Source organism: Lutra lutra, chromosome 17 (genome assembly GCF_902655055.1).
Source record: "Lutra lutra chromosome 17, mLutLut1.2, whole genome shotgun sequence".
NCBI lineage: Eukaryota > Metazoa > Chordata > Mammalia > Carnivora > Mustelidae > Lutra > Lutra lutra.
The window spans coordinates 1,669,551-1,687,205 of NC_062294.1; the positions used below are offsets into that span (position 1 = coordinate 1,669,551).

Here is a 17,655-nt window from a genome sequence, read left to right on the forward strand (position 1 = left end):
TGTCTTCTGGGGAAACGGCACGAGCTGGAGCCTAGAGTAAGGGTGGGCTTGCGCGTGGGGAGAGCGTCCTGCGGTGGCCGTACAGGTTGCCCCAAACTCAGCGGCTTCCAACAGTGTGTGTTTGCTGCCTTAGCGTCTGGAGGGCACAAGGAGGTTCAGGTCTCCAGGAACAACGGTCAAGGTGTAGGCAGGCTGGTTCCCACTGGAGGCTGTTGGCGCTTTCCCGGCTTCCCCAATGGCGGGAGGCACCCCTGTCCCTTGGCTCATGGCCCCTCCTAAGACCACCTTCCAAGCATGTCACTGCCACCAGCCTCTGCCTCCATCACCACACCATCCCCCTGACTTGGACCCTCCACCTCCCTCTCATGAGGGCCTTGTGGTTCCCCTGGGCCCACCGTCATTGTCCAGGCCCCTCACCTCCAGATCGTTGATCCCATGTTCACAGTCCCTTTGTCACATGAGGTCACATATCCACAGGCCCTGGGGATTCAGACAAGGACGCCCTGGGCCATTACTCAGCCATCCACACTGTGTGCACAAAACCACACTGAGACTGGTCTCCTCTGGAGGTAGAGAGGGGATAGATTGGGAAGGATGCCAGGGAAACACAGGGGTGGAGGGAGGGATGTTGAGAATGTCCCAGACTACACTGTCCTCTAGCCCTTTCTGGGACGGTGGAATGTTCTAGAACTGTGGTGTCCTATAGCCCTTTCTGGGACGGTGGAACGTTCTAGAACTGTGGTGTCCTATAGCCCTCCCAGGGATGGTGGGATATTCCAGAATTGCATTGTCCTTTATGGCAGCTGTTGGACACAGATGGCCATTGAGCACTTAAAATCTGTCAAGTGCAACTGAGGAACAGAATTGTGACTGTACATAATTTTAGTTACTTGAATTCAAATGCCGCCCGTGACCAGCCGGTGGCCGCCGTGTTGGGCAGCGCAGCTTTCTAACGGGACCTGAGGTATATTACTTGGCTGCCCACTTGAGAGCTGAGGTTTCTGAGGCCCTGCAGACAGGACCTGCGGCCACCTGGGATGTCAACTCCAGCCTCTGGGGGCATCACAAACTCCCTGCCAGCAGGTGACCAGTGCCTCCAAGGGGAGGTGGCTCTGTGTACTGGTCACATCATTTGATTGCAACAGAAATGGCTGAAAATAAACTTGTTCTGACTCTCACCAGGGCTGAGTTTGGGGGTGATGCTGGGTGGGAGAGCATTGGCTTGAAGCCACCAAAATGGATATCGAAGAAGGAACCCACCGAAATGGACGTGTTTCTATTCCACTGCTAAGCAGATGTCCCCCATCACTTCACCCGTAATTATAGAGGAGTTTACTGACCAGCAGAGCATGCCACTACCAGGAACTGGCACAGCTCGGGGGGCCCTCCCCGCCCAGACCCTGGGCTGCTTTCCTGGTCAGCAACCCTCACCCCCACTGCATGTCCAACCGCATGGGCCCAGCCCTCACCCCCAAAGTCTGCGGCTCCCTTGCTCTGCAGAACGGTGTTTGAGAAAGCTCCCCAACTGCCTGGCTGGGGTGGCTGGGGACAAGACCCCGGCCATCCCACTTAGCTCTTGTCACCAGCTCTATGGAACTTCTGGGAAACAGCCTCCAGGTTTTAATGGGGAAACTGAGGTGCGCTTGAGAGATGGTGGCTTGCTGAGGAAGAGCAGGGGTGGAGAGAGTGCTGCTCTCTGATGGGAGGCGGCCCACGGAGGCCCAGGCAGCGCCCGCTTGGCTCTTGCCTCCTCTGGTGTCACTTAAAGACAAGGAAAAGGGCCGTCCCCCATCCAGAAGCTCAAGCCCTGAGCTGTTCTGTTTAGGAAAAACCTCACGTTGTGATACCCTCCAGTCGCGCCTTGACGGACGCTTCCACCCAAAAAAGGCACCTGCTCAGACCTCCCGCAGTTTCCGAGAACCCCGCTTGCAGATAACGCAGGCACGTGGGTGACTGGAGAACGCGGTCTCTGCGCTGTCCCTCTCCATGGGGACTTTCGGGGCAGAGAAAGGCTGAGGTGTGCAGAGGAGAAAGGGGGCTGCAGAGCCCGGGCTCGGTTCCACCCGCCCCGCAGTAACGTCATGTCCCCACCAGAAACCCAGCAGCAGGTAGGAGAGAACTTTCATCCTCGGTTCTCTTGCTGACGTGAGCCTTGCCTCCGCGTGTGCAGGCGGGTGCCTTTGTCTCCTGGTAGGTGTTCTCTTTCGTCAGTTATTTTTAAAAGCCGGCGTGAACCCTGGGACGCTGAGACTCTCCCGGGACCCACGCCGAGCCTGGATGCATTGCCCTGAGACCACAAACACCCCGAGAGGAAAGACGTGGCTCTCAGCCCTCAAAGCAACGGTACAAAAAACAAACACAGACGCTCCCACTCCCTGTTCCAAGTGGCGGCCAGACACAGAGGTCAAGGTCCGCAGTTTGCGGGACGGACTCTCAGGGCGGCACATTGTGGCCGAGGTCCGTATTGTGGAAACTCTGGCCCAGACTTGAAAGCTCAAAGGCCCCTCCCTGTGCTTTTATGTTATTTTCTCATTTTGTAAAATACAAACGGGTAAAAAGTGCTGGTTCCTGGCAAACTGCCGTCCCTCACTCCCTCCCCCCCTGTCCTGACCCGAGACCCGAGATGCTCGCTCCTGGTGGCAGCCCCACGCTGCCCCTGCAGACAGAACCCACTGTGAGTTCTAATTCGGATGGCCCCTGCCCACCTCCCTCCTGCACCCCTCCCCCCAAGTCTGTACCAGCCGGGAGTCTGACCCCTTTCACCCCGCATCTCCCCGGCCTGGACGTCCGGCTCTCCCACCCACCGCCCTCTGCTCCTCCCCCTCTCTGGAGAAACACCTGGAATACGAGGCCCCCCGAGCCTTCGCTGGCACCCGTCCTGGGGTTCCCGTCCTGGGCGCTTGGCCTCCGGCCGAGAGGTGCCCACCAGCTCCATCTCAGTAAACGGCACCTCCACCCCCAGGGCCAAGGCCAGCCTTGGGAGCCCCTCGGAGCTCCTGCCCCTCGCTCCCCACTTCCCAGATAACTGTGGATCCTGTTGGTGGCAGCCCCAGCCCGTTACGGGTTCTAGTTCCGCTCTCCGTGCTCCATGGTCCGTGCCGCGGCCCCAGCTGCCACACCTCTGGCCAGAATCACGCCGGCAGCCTCTCGGTGCTACCCCTTCTTTCCAGCCCTCCCGGCTCTCGCCTAATCCACTCTCCTAACACATCTGTACCCCAAGCTCCCTGCTGGGTCGACCTCTGAGCGTGGAGTCCTCTGTGCTGGCACTGCCGCCCCACAGCTGTTTGAGTGAGTCCTCCTCTTCCTCCTCCCTGCAGCCCTCCAGCCCTGCGCTTGGATGGCGCACTCATCCTGTCCTGGTCCGCTGCCTGTTTCCCTGCGACGGCGGGGTCCTCATCTACTACATCTGACTACATCTGACTCGCAGCCCAGAGAAAACGCTCATCTGGGGAAACGGAGTGAGGAGCGCCGATCCCTGAGGCGCAGGGGCTGCCTGCCGTCTCCAAGTCAGCTGTCCGTGCTCTTGCCTCAAGGCCTTGGGCCTTGCTGTTCCCTCTCCTGGGAATGCCCTTCCCCTCCTGGCTCTGCTCGTAAACCTCTATCGTGCAAGGCTTGGCCCAAGTGCCTCCTCTGCAGTGATTGTTTCCCGGGCTCCTCCCCAGAGAACTGACCCTCTCCTCTGTGCTACTGCGTGTCCTACCGGTGCGTGTGACAGCGAGAGAGGGAGAGCATGAAGCAGCATGGAACAGTACGGAGAAGATGTGGAACAGCATGCAACAGACACAGAGCAGCATGGAACAGCATAACCAGCATGGAACAGACATGGAACAGCAGGAGGCAGACATGGAACAGCAGGAGGCAGACATGGAACACCATAACCAGCATGGAGCATGACAGAGCAGCTAGGAGCATCATGGAACAGCACGGAAAGCATGAAGTAGCCTCGGTGTTCGGCCCTCACCACAGAAAGCGTTGTGTAGGGTGGGGAACAATATCTTCCCGGAGATTTCTGAAGTGTGGAACTGAAGTCTCACGTCCCCAAATCTACCTTTCTGCTCTGAGTCCTGTACCTGGCTTGGTATGTGTGGCCTCTGACCAGTGGCCACTGTGCCCAAAACACAGAGGAAGAGCGGAGGACCCTGAGTGAGCAGCTCTGAGAACTGGGACTGCCGAGAGCATGGGTCTCTCTAGACTCCGCAGAGTTAAGAGAACTACTCGCGAGGTGCGCTCCTCAGGCCGGGCCCTGCTTAGTCCAGACTGGAAGCTGCAGGACGAGATCTGCCGACAACCCAGGGCAAGGTGGGAGCACGTTCAGTGTGAGAGTCGGCTCGCCTGTGCACCGACCAACACACAGGCTCTGTTCTCACATCTGCCACCAAGCAGGGAGATGCCTGGCCCCAAGTCCATGGAAGCGTTAGCATGGATGTCAACAGGAAAAAAGCTCTCCTGTTTCCGCCATACTTAAGATACGTTCACCAACTGTTGCATTGAAGATTAAGGCTGTGTATTTTTTCAATGCCAAGGTTATACTCTATCAGAATTTCCTGTATCAGTTTGGGAATTTTTTTTCGTAGTAGCATTGAAATAGGGAAACTATTTTAAAGTAAAATCTTCTGATCCTTTTACTACATTCTGGAAATTCAGAGGGGGTCGCCCTCCAGGTGTTCCAGGTCCCTGAACACATAAACACAAATCAAAGTTACGGACACCAAACAGCAGGCGCAGAGCTCGGGCTCTACATCCATATCCGCGATTCCATAACGAAACACACAGCTTCCCTGCAATTAACGTCCCACAACCATTGCTCAAACACCTCGAGCCGGCGCGTACCAGTTAGCGTGCAAGACAGTGGGCATATGTCCGTGAACAGGACAGCAAAGCCCATGGGGCCCAGCCCTGGGCAGGGCGTGCATTGATGGGAAGGCGGTGCAGAGACAGGGCATGGGATAAGCAAGTGTGGAATACCGCTAGAGGTGACCAGGGCTCCGTGTCACTCCTGTTCCAGACGCAGGCCCAGTGGCAAAGCAGGCCAGCAGCGCTGGCCGGAAGCAGTGGACGCTGGAGACATCTGCATGTGGTTTCTGACCCCCTGGCTGTTGGCGCCAGAGAACATGGGGGGTCGAGGATAAGGTCAGGGCACCGACGCGTGGCTCAGAGGATGGGGTTTGCTCCGCTGGCTTAGAGGTCAGGGGAGAAGATGGAGGGACCCTCTCCCGCTTGCAGCTCCGACGGTTCCCACATGGCCTCAAGGTGTGTGAGCTACACTTTCGATTGGTCCACACCCCACTCACTTCTAGAACCTCAAAAGGGCTGAGTGCAGTGACACAGATGCACGTGTGGGCCACACTCCTGCGTGGAGAGGGTAGAAACGTCTGGGGTCAGAACCTAGCAGGCAGGCGCTGCCCCAGGGGTGTCGGGGAGCTGGGATGGTGTTGGGTTCCAGAGGGCAGAGTCATCGTGAGGCTGCCTGGGTCCTCCTAGCTTCCCGAGTGTGGGGAGCAGAAGCAGCTGGGACCTTCCGGCCACTGTCTGTGTCCACTTGGGATGGGAGTAGCAGTGGGAACAGGACGGTCTCCCTGCCACTTCCTTCTCGTGGGCCTGAGCTGGCCGCCGGAGGCAGGCTGACCGCTGGGAGCTACCTCCTTCCCTGCTGCACTCCACGAGCAAGGCAAATTCTGGGTGTGAGATGGCCTGGAGGTGGCTCATCTGAGGAGGGGGGAGACCCTGGAAGCTCACATCTGTGTGTGCAGGTCCCCGACGTGGACGCTGCCTGGTACAGAACGGCCTCTGTCCGTCTGTCCCTCCTTCCACCAGAAGACGATTCTGCCAGACGTGCTCTCCCATCTGCTGGAGCCTGTGGCCCCATCGGCTCAGACGTGCCCACAGGGAAGGCCAGGCCCCCCTCGGAGCCGGGCACACAGGGACCCACGGGTGCTCAGCCAGACGGGGACCCCGGGAGCGTCGCGCGGGCAGCTTAGGCTGGCTCTTCCTGCCCCCCCGACAGGCAGGCACGACCAGCCAGGTCTGAGAAGGGGCCCCCCTTTCTATAATATCTCAGGGCCGGCTGAGGGCTGCGACAGAGCACGACAGGCGGGGCTCTCCACACCGGGAGTTGGTCCTTGCAGCGCTGCGGAGCCCAGAGTCCACAGTCAGGGCCCGCGTCCTCTGACCGCACGAGGGGCCCCAGCAGCAAGCACAGCGCCAGAACCACCTCTCCTGGCCTCGTGGGACACACAGCCCTGCTCGGCCGCGCAGATGCCCCCCCCACGCCCCCAAGAGCGCCCCTGCGGGGGCCGCCCCACCCCGGCCCCGCCCCGGGAGGCTTCCCACCGGCTCCTCCCACCCACCTGCTCTTCCAGAGAGAAACTGAGTCCCGGGCGCGCGGCAGGCCCTGCCTGGAGCTCCGTTAAGCGCTGGGACAGAGGCCACATCGGAACGCTGGCCCCCGAGTCCGGGCCGTCACCTCCCCTCCTTACTTCAGGCTCAAATGGACGGAACAGGAAACTGACCGTTAGCCATCCTTCAAAGTGGACAGTCCGGGGCATTCGGCATATTCCGGCCCCGGGCGCACACCAAAGGGAACCCGCGACCAGCAGCCATTGCCCCCGCCCACCCTCCCCTGCAGCCGCGGGTACCTTCAGCCTCTACACGTGCGCCCTCCCTGGACACTCCAGGGACCAGAGCCGCGCGGCCCGCGTGCCCAGCGTCCATCGCACAGCTCGACGCCCTCTCGGTTCCGAGCGTCGGCCGCGTGCGCTCACGCCGGCCCATCCGTGCACTGACCCGTGCGCCTGGACTCCCCTCCCGGTCCCTGCTGCGGGACGCCTCCCGCGCAGTCCAGAGCAGGCACTCTCCCTGAGCGCACCCACAGGGCCGAGCTCGGGGACAAGCCGAGCGGGAGGCCGGGGCCCAGGGGCCGGTGGTCAGACCCATGCCTGAAACACAGGCCCACGTCCCGTTTTTCACTAGGTTGAGGCGCTTAATGAAAATGTAGCCCTAGGATCTCTCACACTTCACTGCTGTTACTCAGAAATTCCCCGGGGCTTCAGGGCCCCCCCCTGGAGCCACAAACACTGTGACCAAGTCGGGCGGCCTTGCGGAGCACTTGCATGAAACCAGAAGGATTTCTGTGGAGGGACGTCAGGAGTCCTCCCGGGGGTGGGCCACGAGGGAGCCTCCAGGAGCAGCGGGAATGGCGCTGTCCACAAACTAGAAGGATCCACGTGCTGGTCCGACAGGCGCTGGAGAGCAGGTGGCATGGTGGCCTGTGTAAGGGACACAGTCAGCGTGGCCTGCCCTGCAGCTGGGGCTGGGCCTGGCCACCTCCTGAACTTGCCGGGCCTCATTTCTCCAGCCACAAGCAGGGCCTCACGATGTTCCTGCAGGACAGACATAAAGGTCTGGCCGGGCTAAGCACCCCATGGACAGCAGCTGTGGGCACACGTGGGTCCAGAAACAGAACATCATTTCAGATACTGCTGAGGGCGGGCCCACCTTTTCAGGTGTTAGGAAAAGCCAGCAGCTGAACCCAACAAGAGAGTGGCTTTTAAAAACACATTTCTAGGGGCGCCTGGGTGGCTCAGTTGGTTGGACGACTGCCTTCGGCTCAGGTCATGATCCCCGGGTCCCGGGATCGAGTCCCACATCGGGCTCCCAGCTCCACGGGGAGTCTGCTTCTCCCTCTGACCTTCTCCTCGCTCATGCTCTCTCTCACTGTCTCGCTCTCAAATAAATAAATAAAATCTTTAAAAAAAATAAAAAATAAAAACACATTTCTAGGAGAAGAAAGGACGCTTTCTTTGTGAAAAGGACACAGATATTTCTCGTAAAACTGAGAAGAGGGAGACGGGGCAGCCAGATGACGTGGGAGGGGGCAAGTTTCCACATCAGCAAGGGATTTTCGGATCAGCTCTTTCATGGGAAAAAGAAGGAGTTCTAAAGGAGAGTGAGGATCTGATAGGCCTGTAAAGGCCCAGGGCCTTGGCGGAGCAGCAGGCAAAGTCACAGGGCCAAGCCAACAGAGGGTCACACCCTCCCTACCCCTCAGTGCTCTGCCCTAATGCAGGTTACTCCGTGGGGGCGGGTGGCTGCCATGCTGCGTCCTGGCTTTCCTTGACCTGCTGTGTATGGCTTGTCTCAGTTCTACCCCCCACAAACCCTACTAGTGCCCTTGTTTTACCCATGCAGAAGCTGGGACACACCTGCTGGAGGTTCCTTTCCAAGCCAGGCCACTGGCCAGGCCATGAGCATTGAACCAAGTGTTGTCTGGGTAGCTCGAAGCGGGGGCACCCAGGAGTGCCCCGGAGTAGGAAGGAAGCCTTTTAAACCCTGAAGACAAAGAAATCTCTTGTCTCTTGGAGCCGGGGATCTGTCCGGGAGGCAGAAAATCACCCTACGTGTGTGGTCTGCAAGTTTTCTTTACCTTCGGGGACAGGAGGCGGCTCGTTTTAGGTGAAGGGTGCTGGCTGACAACTGTGCTGGGAATATTTGTGAAAGACACGGCACGCACGTCTGGTGATCGAAGCGTTGTGAGGCCATCTGACTCTCCCTGGGTGAGGGGGCCATGCTTCTCTTCCCCAAGACCGAAAAATCAGAGTGTGTTGGCAAAGGACAGTAGGAGACAAAGCTAGGGGAGCAGGAGGCAACCTCCCATAGACTCCTAGCTTCCCCACGGAGGAGTCCCAAGCCAGACTCGGTGTGGGACGGGAGCCAGAACTCAGACGTTGCTCATGTGTGTGCCCCGGAGAGTTTCCTTTCAACCCTGGGCTCCGTGATGGGAGGACTTTGAAGAGATTGAGAACGGGGGCACCTGGTGGCTCAGTGGGTTAAAGCCTCTGCTTCAGCTCAGGTTATGATCTCAGGGTCCTGGGATCGAGCCCCACATCAGGCTCTCGGCTCAGCGGGGAGCCTGCTTCCCCCTCTCTCTGCCTGCCTCCCTGCCTACTTGTGATCTCTGTCAAATAAATAAATAAATAAATCTTTCAAAAAGAGAGAGAGAGATTGAGAATGTGGAAGAAGGGTACGCTCGCTGTGGAAAGTTTAGAAACAACAGGGAAATAGAAGAAAATGTAGGTAACACGCACGCTCGTGCACATACCAGGAGATAGCTGCTGTCACCAAATTGGGGTTTAAGCCATCAAATTTGCCATTTATAGACACAATCACCACTGCTGGTGATCACTACTGATGGAGTTCTTCTGTGACGACACTGTGCTGTCTGTAGTGGGAACCATGATCCCCACTTAGAGCCTGGGAAACCCAGGCCCAGAGAGTGGCAGGATTTGCCCCATTCCTTGAGCTGGTGGCCCTGCGGATGGGGGACTCAGCAGTGAGTTCAGGGGCCTGCGTGGAAGCCCAAGGATGACGCTGCTGCCATGAAATCTCCCTTTCGTGTCCCCCCAAGTTTATGGAGATAGGTGCCCCCTAATGATTTGACATTTGTATATGCTGCAGGCGACCCCATGGCGAGTCTACCCATCACCTCACATAGTTACTGGTCTTGTGAACTCAGGTCCCCCGCTGACCACACCATCACCAGCACCAACACCTCCCAGTTTGAGTCTTCTGGCTCCTTTTGCCCCTTCCCCCTCCCCTCCCCACTTCCCGTTTCCTGCACCCCACAACTTGCCACCAAGAACCTGAACCTCAGGGCCACTCTGGAGATGACAGGACGGCGCTCAGAAAGAAAGCAGGGATGCCTAGTGGCTACGACATTAGCCCAAGGTCCAGCCCATCTCCCAGCAGCTGGGGCGGGGTGGGGGCTTGAGATAGGCTCTCTTCTCCCCAGATTGGCCCCAGGGCCTCTGGGATCCCAAACAGGAGAGAGAGAGAGGCTGCCGCCTAAAAGGGGGTCGTAATTTCCAAGACTCACAACAGGTGTGGCTCTGCTGTCCCGGAAGCTCGGTGTCCGCTTCCCTCCAGGGCGGTTCTGCTTCTTGGAAGCCAGTCCTCCCTGTTCCAAGAGGCCCTGGGAAATGTTCCTCCCCAGAAGAGGCACTGGCTCGAGGCCTGGCTACACCCCCTACCTGAGAAAGAGCAACAGCTCTTCCTCCAAAACGGCAGGTCTCCCAGAACCCGGAAAAATAGAAGGGGAGACCCAGCTCAGCCAGGGCACGTCAGGAGTCCGCCCCATGCAGCTTTGAAATGTTACATCCTATCCCCATCTTCCATAAATCAAGGCTAGACTGTGCCAGGGAAAGATCCTTTCACACCCTGACGTCCGAGGGTTCCACAGTGTGTCACGGGCGGACACGGCCAATTTACCAAAGCAGGTCTGTCAGCTGTTTGGTTTCTTTCCAATACTGGCCATTAGGTTCCAAAGCCATAATAAACGGCCACGGAGCCAAAACACAGCTCGGTCCTTACTTCCGAAGAGAAATTCCCAGAAGCGGGATGACTAGGGAGAAGGCATAAGGCTTGAAGGCTTCTGGTGGAAACTCCCGAGAACCTTCCTCTGTAGGAATATGTTCAAGAGACCCTCCCCTCCAGCGCTCGTGAGAAGAAAGGGCACAGCTTTTAGTAAATGAGCAGCTAGCGCGGGTTGGCCCTGAAAAGACCGCTGTTGGGTAATCTGTGGGAGAAAAGGGTCCTTAAGGACACTGCCAGTAGATGGCACTCTTGGCTAAGATTTTAGAGTCTGATTTCGGAGTGGGGGCGCGGGGTCAGAGGTTTTCAGACCGTTCAACAAGCCGCGGGGAGCTGAGACACAAACTTGTCCGGAGCACCTTGGCAGGAAGAAATCGAGGACATGATCATATGGAAACCAACCGTAGCAGCGGGCCCCTGGGGTCCCGGGGTGCTGGAACGCAGCTCATGAAGGTCTCCCGCATCTTTTCCGGAGCCCCGCACCCAAGCCCCCTGTGCCTCCCCCATTAATTCTCACGCCGGGAAAGCTGCACTAGACCGGTCTGTTTCCTCCCGACCAGCATTCCAGGTCCCGGCAGCGCCGGTCGGCTTATCACAGCGGCCGCTTTACAGCTCCACGTGCGGTTATCGATCGGCTCTCTTGTTGGAGGACACCCTCCAGGTCAGGTGCCCGGAGTTCAGGGCAGTGCCCGACCCCGAGGACACACCTTTGCAGGTGTCTGCCGTGTGAGCACAGGTGAGGTGCTTGGGGCCTCGCCTTCCTTGAGAAGCTGTCATCCATCCTGGGATGGTCGCCTTTGCCACCATGGGTGACTGGGACAGAAGGTGAACGCCCGTCTAGAGGTGAATAACCCACAGGAAGAAGGGTGGCAGAGGGGCTCGGGGTCCTCAGCAGGACAGTCCCAGCCCACTCACCTGTCAGACAAGTTACATAACCCGGCCCAGCCTGCTTCTCAGCTATAAGACGGCTCTAGTCACAATGTGCACGAGAGGCCTCAGCTCAGCGCCCGGGGGCTCCCATGGGCTGGGGAAGTCTGCTGGGCCATGGGCAGCCGGGCCCTCCTGCTCTGGAAGGACAGCTGAAGGGCAAGATGAGCAAGATCGTTTTTTGTTTCCCGTAGGCCACGTCAGACCCATCTTGCCTGTTAGCGGTTGTGCGGTGACCCTTCGGCTGCCGGGATTTCATTTGGTTCCAACACTGCTCACATTCAGCTGCGGCTGGGGGTCCGCTGGGGGGCCCGGTGTAGAAGGCCCAGAGTGATGTGCCTTGTCCCTGAGGACGGGACTCTCTGCTCTTTCCCTGTACCCGTGTCAGCGTAATGAGCGAGAGTTCTGGATCCTTTCCGGCTTCCAGGCCCCAGGGTGACCGGTGACTGGGAGACCTTGCACCCATTTTCAGCTTCGTAAACTAAAGACCAAAGGGCCTGCACCCTACAGCCTGCTGGACTTGGGGGCAGGGTCCTCAGGGGGTCCTTCCAGGAGTCCCCCGTCAGTCAGTCTCCGTGAGCTTACGCATACGCAGATCTCTAGCTCCCTACCTCCAGAGCTGTGCCCCGGAACGCTGCTCTTTGGCAGGGAGAGTCCCCTTAGGAGAAAATGGCAATTGGCCCAGAAAGGAACTCGGCCCGTGACTTAGTACCCCAGCGGCCTCCTGGACTCCCAGCTTCCCCGGGAGGGCCGGTTCTGAACGTCCTCGTACTGCCCCGGTCCGCAGGAGGAGCAGACCGGGTCGGGGTGGAGGCGAGAGGGGCGGGGACATCACCTTGGCCCCGCGCGCCCCCCCGGGCCTGAGCGCCTCCGCATGGCGGGCCCCGTAGGAGCCGCCCGCACCCCGGCTCCCAGCCCGGGTCGCGGGGCCCCGCAGCCGCACGAGCAGGTGCGCGCCGGCGCCGCGGGGGCGGGGCTTGCGCCCTCTAACCGCCAGGCAACGGCGGCGGGGCGCGGGGCGGGGCCTGCGCCGGCGGGAGGGCGGGGCCTGCGCCGGCGGGGCGGGGCGGGGCCTGAGCTGGCATATAAAAGCGCCGGCGGGCCTGCGCCCTGACGCAGCGGCCAGCAGCCGCGCAGGGAGCGGGTCTTTGCGGGGCGGCGGCGCGCGCCTCGTGGTCGGCCCGGCCGGAGGCTCGGCGGCATGGCAGGCGCCGGCCCGAAGCGGCGCGCGTCCGCGGCGGCCGCGGCGGCCGAGGAGGAGGAGCGGCAGGCGCGGGAGCGGATGCTGGCGACGCGGCGCGCGGACGGCGCGGAGGGCGTGACCCTGCAGCGGAGCATCACGCTCTCCAACGGCGTGGCCATCATCGTGGGCACCATCATCGGCTCGGGCATCTTCGTGACGCCCACCGGCGTGCTCAAGGAGGCGGGCTCGCCGGGGCTGGCGCTGGTGGTGTGGGCCGTGTGCGGGGTCTTCTCCATCGTGGGCGCGCTCTGCTACGCGGAGCTGGGCACCACCATCACCAAGTCGGGCGGCGACTACGCCTACATGCTCGAGGTGTACGGCTCGCTGCCCGCCTTCCTCAAGCTCTGGATCGAGCTGCTCATCATCCGGCCGTCCTCGCAGTACATCGTGGCGCTCGTCTTCGCCACGTACCTGCTCAAGCCGCTCTTCCCCACCTGCCCGGTGCCCGAGGAGGCCGCCAAGCTCGTGGCCTGCCTCTGCGTGCGTGAGTACGGCCCGCGGGGGGCGGGGGGCGGCAGGGCCCGGCCAGCCACGTGGGTCGCGTCCGTCCGTGGACACGTCCTCGTGGGGCTGGGGCGGTGAGTCAGCGGGGTCCCTGCCCCAGCCGCGGGGGTGGTGGGGGGAGGGCGGGGGGGCGCGTTCCACTTCCTCACCTCGTCCCTTCGCGACTCCCTTCCCCTGCCTCGTGCGAGCGTCCGCGCGTGTCCCGTCCGCGCTCCCCGGGGCCGACCGCCAGCAGACGCTGCAGTTAGAGGGAGACACTCATTCATTCCTGCTCCGGAAACCGGCCGGTCCCGAGTCGGCGAGGGCTGGCGCGTCCCAGCCAACAGCTCGAGTAGGCGGCGGCCTCGAAGTAGCCACCGCGGGGTCCGGGCTGCGCGTTCACTTTGTGTGGGATGGGGGTGCAGGGTGGGCCTGGGGGTCCGCAGTCGTGCTGAAAAACAGCCCTGCTCCAGTTCCTCACCTCGGGCATGGTCTGGGTGTGTCGGAGGATACGGGGCGGGGGCGGGGGCGGTATGAGTGCTCAGCCAAACCCTCGTCTTGTGGGATTTCAGAAAAAACCGTTTGTACCAAACATCATGTGGTTTTCTTCTCCTTCTTGGCTGTTGGCGCCTTTTATGCCTGCCTCCCCCGGCCGGCTTCTGTGGGGCCTTGCGGATGGAAGCACCCTGCTTTCAGAGCTGCCACCCGTGCGAGGCTTTCCTGGATGCTCTTAAGTGCCCGCAGGTCCCGAGCCCGCAGGCTACGTTCAGGGTTGGGGTCCTGGCCGCGAGACTGGGGGACTGTGCGCCTACTAGGAGTGGCTTCTGATGGGCAGTGGCTGCTGGTGCCGTGGGGATTCTGCAGTGTGTGGGCCGAGGGTCCGGCACGAGCCACACTGTCCTGCGGGGCAGGCCCGCTTCACGAAGTGCTGAGCCCAGAAGGCAAAACCCAGTGCGGTTCCCCTTGGCTGCCTGACATGGCCCGCTTTCCGGAGAGAGACCCTGAACAGAGCAGCCATGCGGGGGAAGGAGCGCTATTTGCCTTTTGGGGGGCCGTCTCAGGGTGTGGATCTCGGCTTTAAAAAACACAAAAACATTTGTCCAAGTCTAAGAGGTCCATCTGCTCGAGGACAGGAAGACCTGTGGTTTCTGCTGGGGCTTTGAGATGAGGGTTTTATGGGATGACACATTGGTCCGAAAAGGGAAAGACCCTCTAAAGGCAGGATGACTTTTCTTGATACGATTATAATAATCGCGTGTCAATGTGATTTAGCGTTTGTGGGCCCAGTCTGTGGTGAAACAGATGATGTCTCTAAGGGCCTGTCCTCTCTCCAGTCTTTAAAAGAAAGTCCCTTCTTAAACTTTCAGGTTTAAGTAGATGGCAGAGGGACTGCAGTGAGCTCAGCGCTGCCCCCCGCCCCATGTCACTGTGGCACTGCTGGGCCTGGCCAGGAGTCCTGTCGACGGTGCCCCTGCCCTTGGGGGCCGTGAGGGCGGCTGAGGTTTTCCATGTCCTCATCAGTCTTTGGGGCTCTTCTTCCCTGAACCGCCTTGGGAGTGTGTCCAGTGTGTGTAGGTATGGGTGGCTCTGGTGGAAAGAGGACTTTCAGTTACAGAAGGGGACTCCCTGTCTGCCAGGGTGGGTACCCGTCTAGAGCCTCACCGTCTGGAAAGAGAGGCCAGTCCAAGCCTCGCAGAACTCGGAGCTGCCTGGCACTGGCGGCTCTAAGTTGAGCAGGGAGAAAGGTTCTGGGTGTCCACGGAGGCAGGCCCACCCTTGTAGGGCCTCTGAGGAGGCAGCGAAAAGCCACAGAGAGTTTCTGAGTGTCCTCCAAGTATCCCACAACGGCTGGGTTCTAGAAGTTCTCCCCGAGGAGAGGAGGGGCACTCTGCTCCACTCTCCGCCTCGAGCCCCCCACCCGCTGCAGCAGTGCGGGCCCAGGCTCCATGGTGGCCTGCCCCTTTGGTGCTGTGTCGTGGGCGCTCGAGCAAAGTTCTCAGGTTTGCTGGTTGGTCTTTTCAGTGTCCTGGACACAACCCAGCACAGTTTTGGCTTCCTAAAAAGTGCTGCTGAGGAACAGGTTGGCTTTGGTGCTTGGTGTGGTCCTGCTGGTAGTATGTGCGGGCATAAAGCCCTTTTCTTGTAGGTCTTACCGCAACGACCACCATGGGGCCCTCGTTTCGTGTGGCTCTGGTGTTGCCCAGTGCATGGAACGGTGAGAGAGACTCGCTCTGTCAGTCTTTTTTTTCTTTCTTTTTAAGATTTTATTTATTTATTTGACAGAGATCACAAGCAGGCAGAGTCAGGCAGAGAGGAGGAAGCAGGCTCCCCGCTGAGCAGAGAGCCCGATGCGGGGCTTGATCCCAGGACCCTGGGATCATGACCTGAGCCGAAGGCAGAGGTTTTAACCCACTCAGCCACCCAGGCGCCCTTGCTCTGTCAGTCTTGATGGCTGTGTGGGATCTGGCATGAGACCAGGCTTACCTTCTCCCTAAACAAAAACTTGGTAGCGTTTGCTTGGACCTGAGACGATGGGGGCCTTTACTTTCGGGCAGAAGTCGCTCAGACTGGAGTTCAGATTCTCGCCAGCCTCAGCTGCTGTATCGAGGTCACTCCTACTCCAGAGGCAGGTGTCAGGCCAGTGGCTGCAGACGTCTGGGCGCCTACCCTCCTCTGCCCTCTCCCCCACCATTGGGTGTGGGCGTGACTGAGCCCCCTGGGACAGCCGCCGCTTGGACCCGCCACGTGCATGTAGAGCTCATGGTCTGCTGGTGGCTCTGGGTCCCTTTCTGGCTAGGTCTGGAAGGCACTTCCGTCTGCCTTCTTGCGGGAGACAGACGGGGGTTGCCAAGGGTCCCCTACCCCACCATGCCCGTGGATTGGGCAAATCCATGTGGGGCAGGGGTGAGTGTTCCGCCGGGGACCTGTGAGCCAAGATGGTTTCCAGCCGGTGTCAGGGAGAGCCTAAGCTCTGCGTGGGAACAGACCTGGTCTGCTTCGGGAAATCTGCTTGGGCCTCAGCAGAGTTTCCACATCCGTGAGATGGGGATGGGTCACAGCTCTGCCCGGCGAACGTGGGAACTCTCGGCCACGGCGTGCGGATTGAGCGCAGCACACATGGCTGCCTTAGTTCCCAGCACCACCCTCTGTCTGCTGCTCACCTTTCGTGTCTTGAGCTGCCCTCGAACTTGTTGTTTTCCAGTCTAGCATAGAGCGGGGGGGCGAGAGAACGGAGAGAAGGTAGGAAGAGCGGTGGGTGAATGCCAAGGTCTCCCTCTCGGGCTGGGGTCTGAGCTGTGACATGCCTGGCCCACAAGGAGTCCCTTCCTCCCTTGGGGACAGGAGATTGGAGGTCCCGATGGCAAGGGGCATGGATCAGGGACGGGTTTGGCTGGCCATGGGTTGGGGCCAGCCGACGTGAGGGTAAGTCAGTCGGGGTGATGATCAAAGTGGGAGGGGAGCCCAAGGCCTACCCCCCAGTCTTCTGGTTGACCAGCTGTCCTCCATCAGGTCCAGGCGGTGCCCACTCCGGGGGCTGCGGGGTACCCACACAGTGTGTCTGCCACTATACGGCCTGGTCTCGGGCATCTGAACGCCTGCCGACCGCTAGGGCTGGGCCCATCTCTGCCCAACCAGTGAGGCTTCTGGGTGTTTGCATGTTGCTCGCGACCCCGGAGTCACAAGCCGTGAGCTAAGTGCAGACGACGGCCCAGTCATTAACACGGAAATCTCACTTTCCCAGTCAGATACGAACGTGCTCGGGCCACTGGAACAAGTCACGCTGGGTCACGGGACTGGAGCTCAGCCCCGTGGGGTCCTTCACAAGAGCGTGTGACTTCGAGGAAGCGCGAGATGCTGAGTGGGCATTTCTAACCCTTCTCTCTCTGGGTCACGGACCCCTTTGATAATCCGATGGAATGTGCAGACTCTGCCCAGAAATGTGTTCCAGGCGTATTAACTCCTAAGTGTGCATAATCATGGGGTTCTCACACCCCTGCCCCCCCAAGGGTGGCAGAAATGGATCTGGCATCTCCTGGCTGCCTCTCATCACATGTTCCTGCCCCAGCCTTTGAAAGGAGTGTTGCCATCCTTCTCGTATGGCCAGGGAAACTGAGGCAGTGGTGGGCTGAGAGCCCGCTGTGCGTGCTGAACCGTCTTTTGTCATGGTGTGTAGGGACACAGGGCCCCATCTTGGGCGGGAGTGGCGGATGGCAGGACCCTGGGGTGGTGTCGGTCGCCAGGTCCAGGCATCCGGTCAGCCAGGGTAAGGAGACGTGGGGACTTGAGGTTTGTCCCATGGAGTCTTTGGGGTGTGCTTGTATCCTGACCGGGGTGCCTGACCCCCCCCCCCCTCCCCGCCATGCACAGCTGGCCAGGGAGCCTTTTATCTTTCCTTCTCGTTTCCATCCAGATCTTTCTCTTGCACAGGAGCTTCTAGGGCAGGGGAGGCCCACAGCTGCCCCCCCCGGCACGTGCCCCTTCCCATGACCACCTGGATCGCCAGTCCCTGTTTGCCTTCTGTGACCCACAGCAGGTGCTGGGACCCAGGGACTGCTGGGGGTGCGACCTCCCTGGGCCCTCTCTGCATTGCTGGCCGGGCGCTGCCCAGGGCACACTTGTCCCCAACACGGCTTTGT

The 17,655-nt window shown here is 60.1% G+C and overlaps 1 protein-coding gene across 1 annotated transcript in view; it reads left to right on the forward strand.

Moving 5' to 3' along the window:
- The first annotated feature begins 12,450 nt into the window (after positions 1-12,450).
- Positions 12,451-17,655, forward strand: part of SLC7A5 (solute carrier family 7 member 5) — a 31,664-nt gene continuing 26,459 nt past the window's right edge. The window contains exon 1 of the mRNA XM_047712466.1: positions 12,451-13,019. Within this exon, the coding sequence (XP_047568422.1) occupies positions 12,494-13,019 (526 nt within the window). The 5' untranslated portion in view covers positions 12,451-12,493. The remainder of the gene's footprint in view (positions 13,020-17,655) is intronic.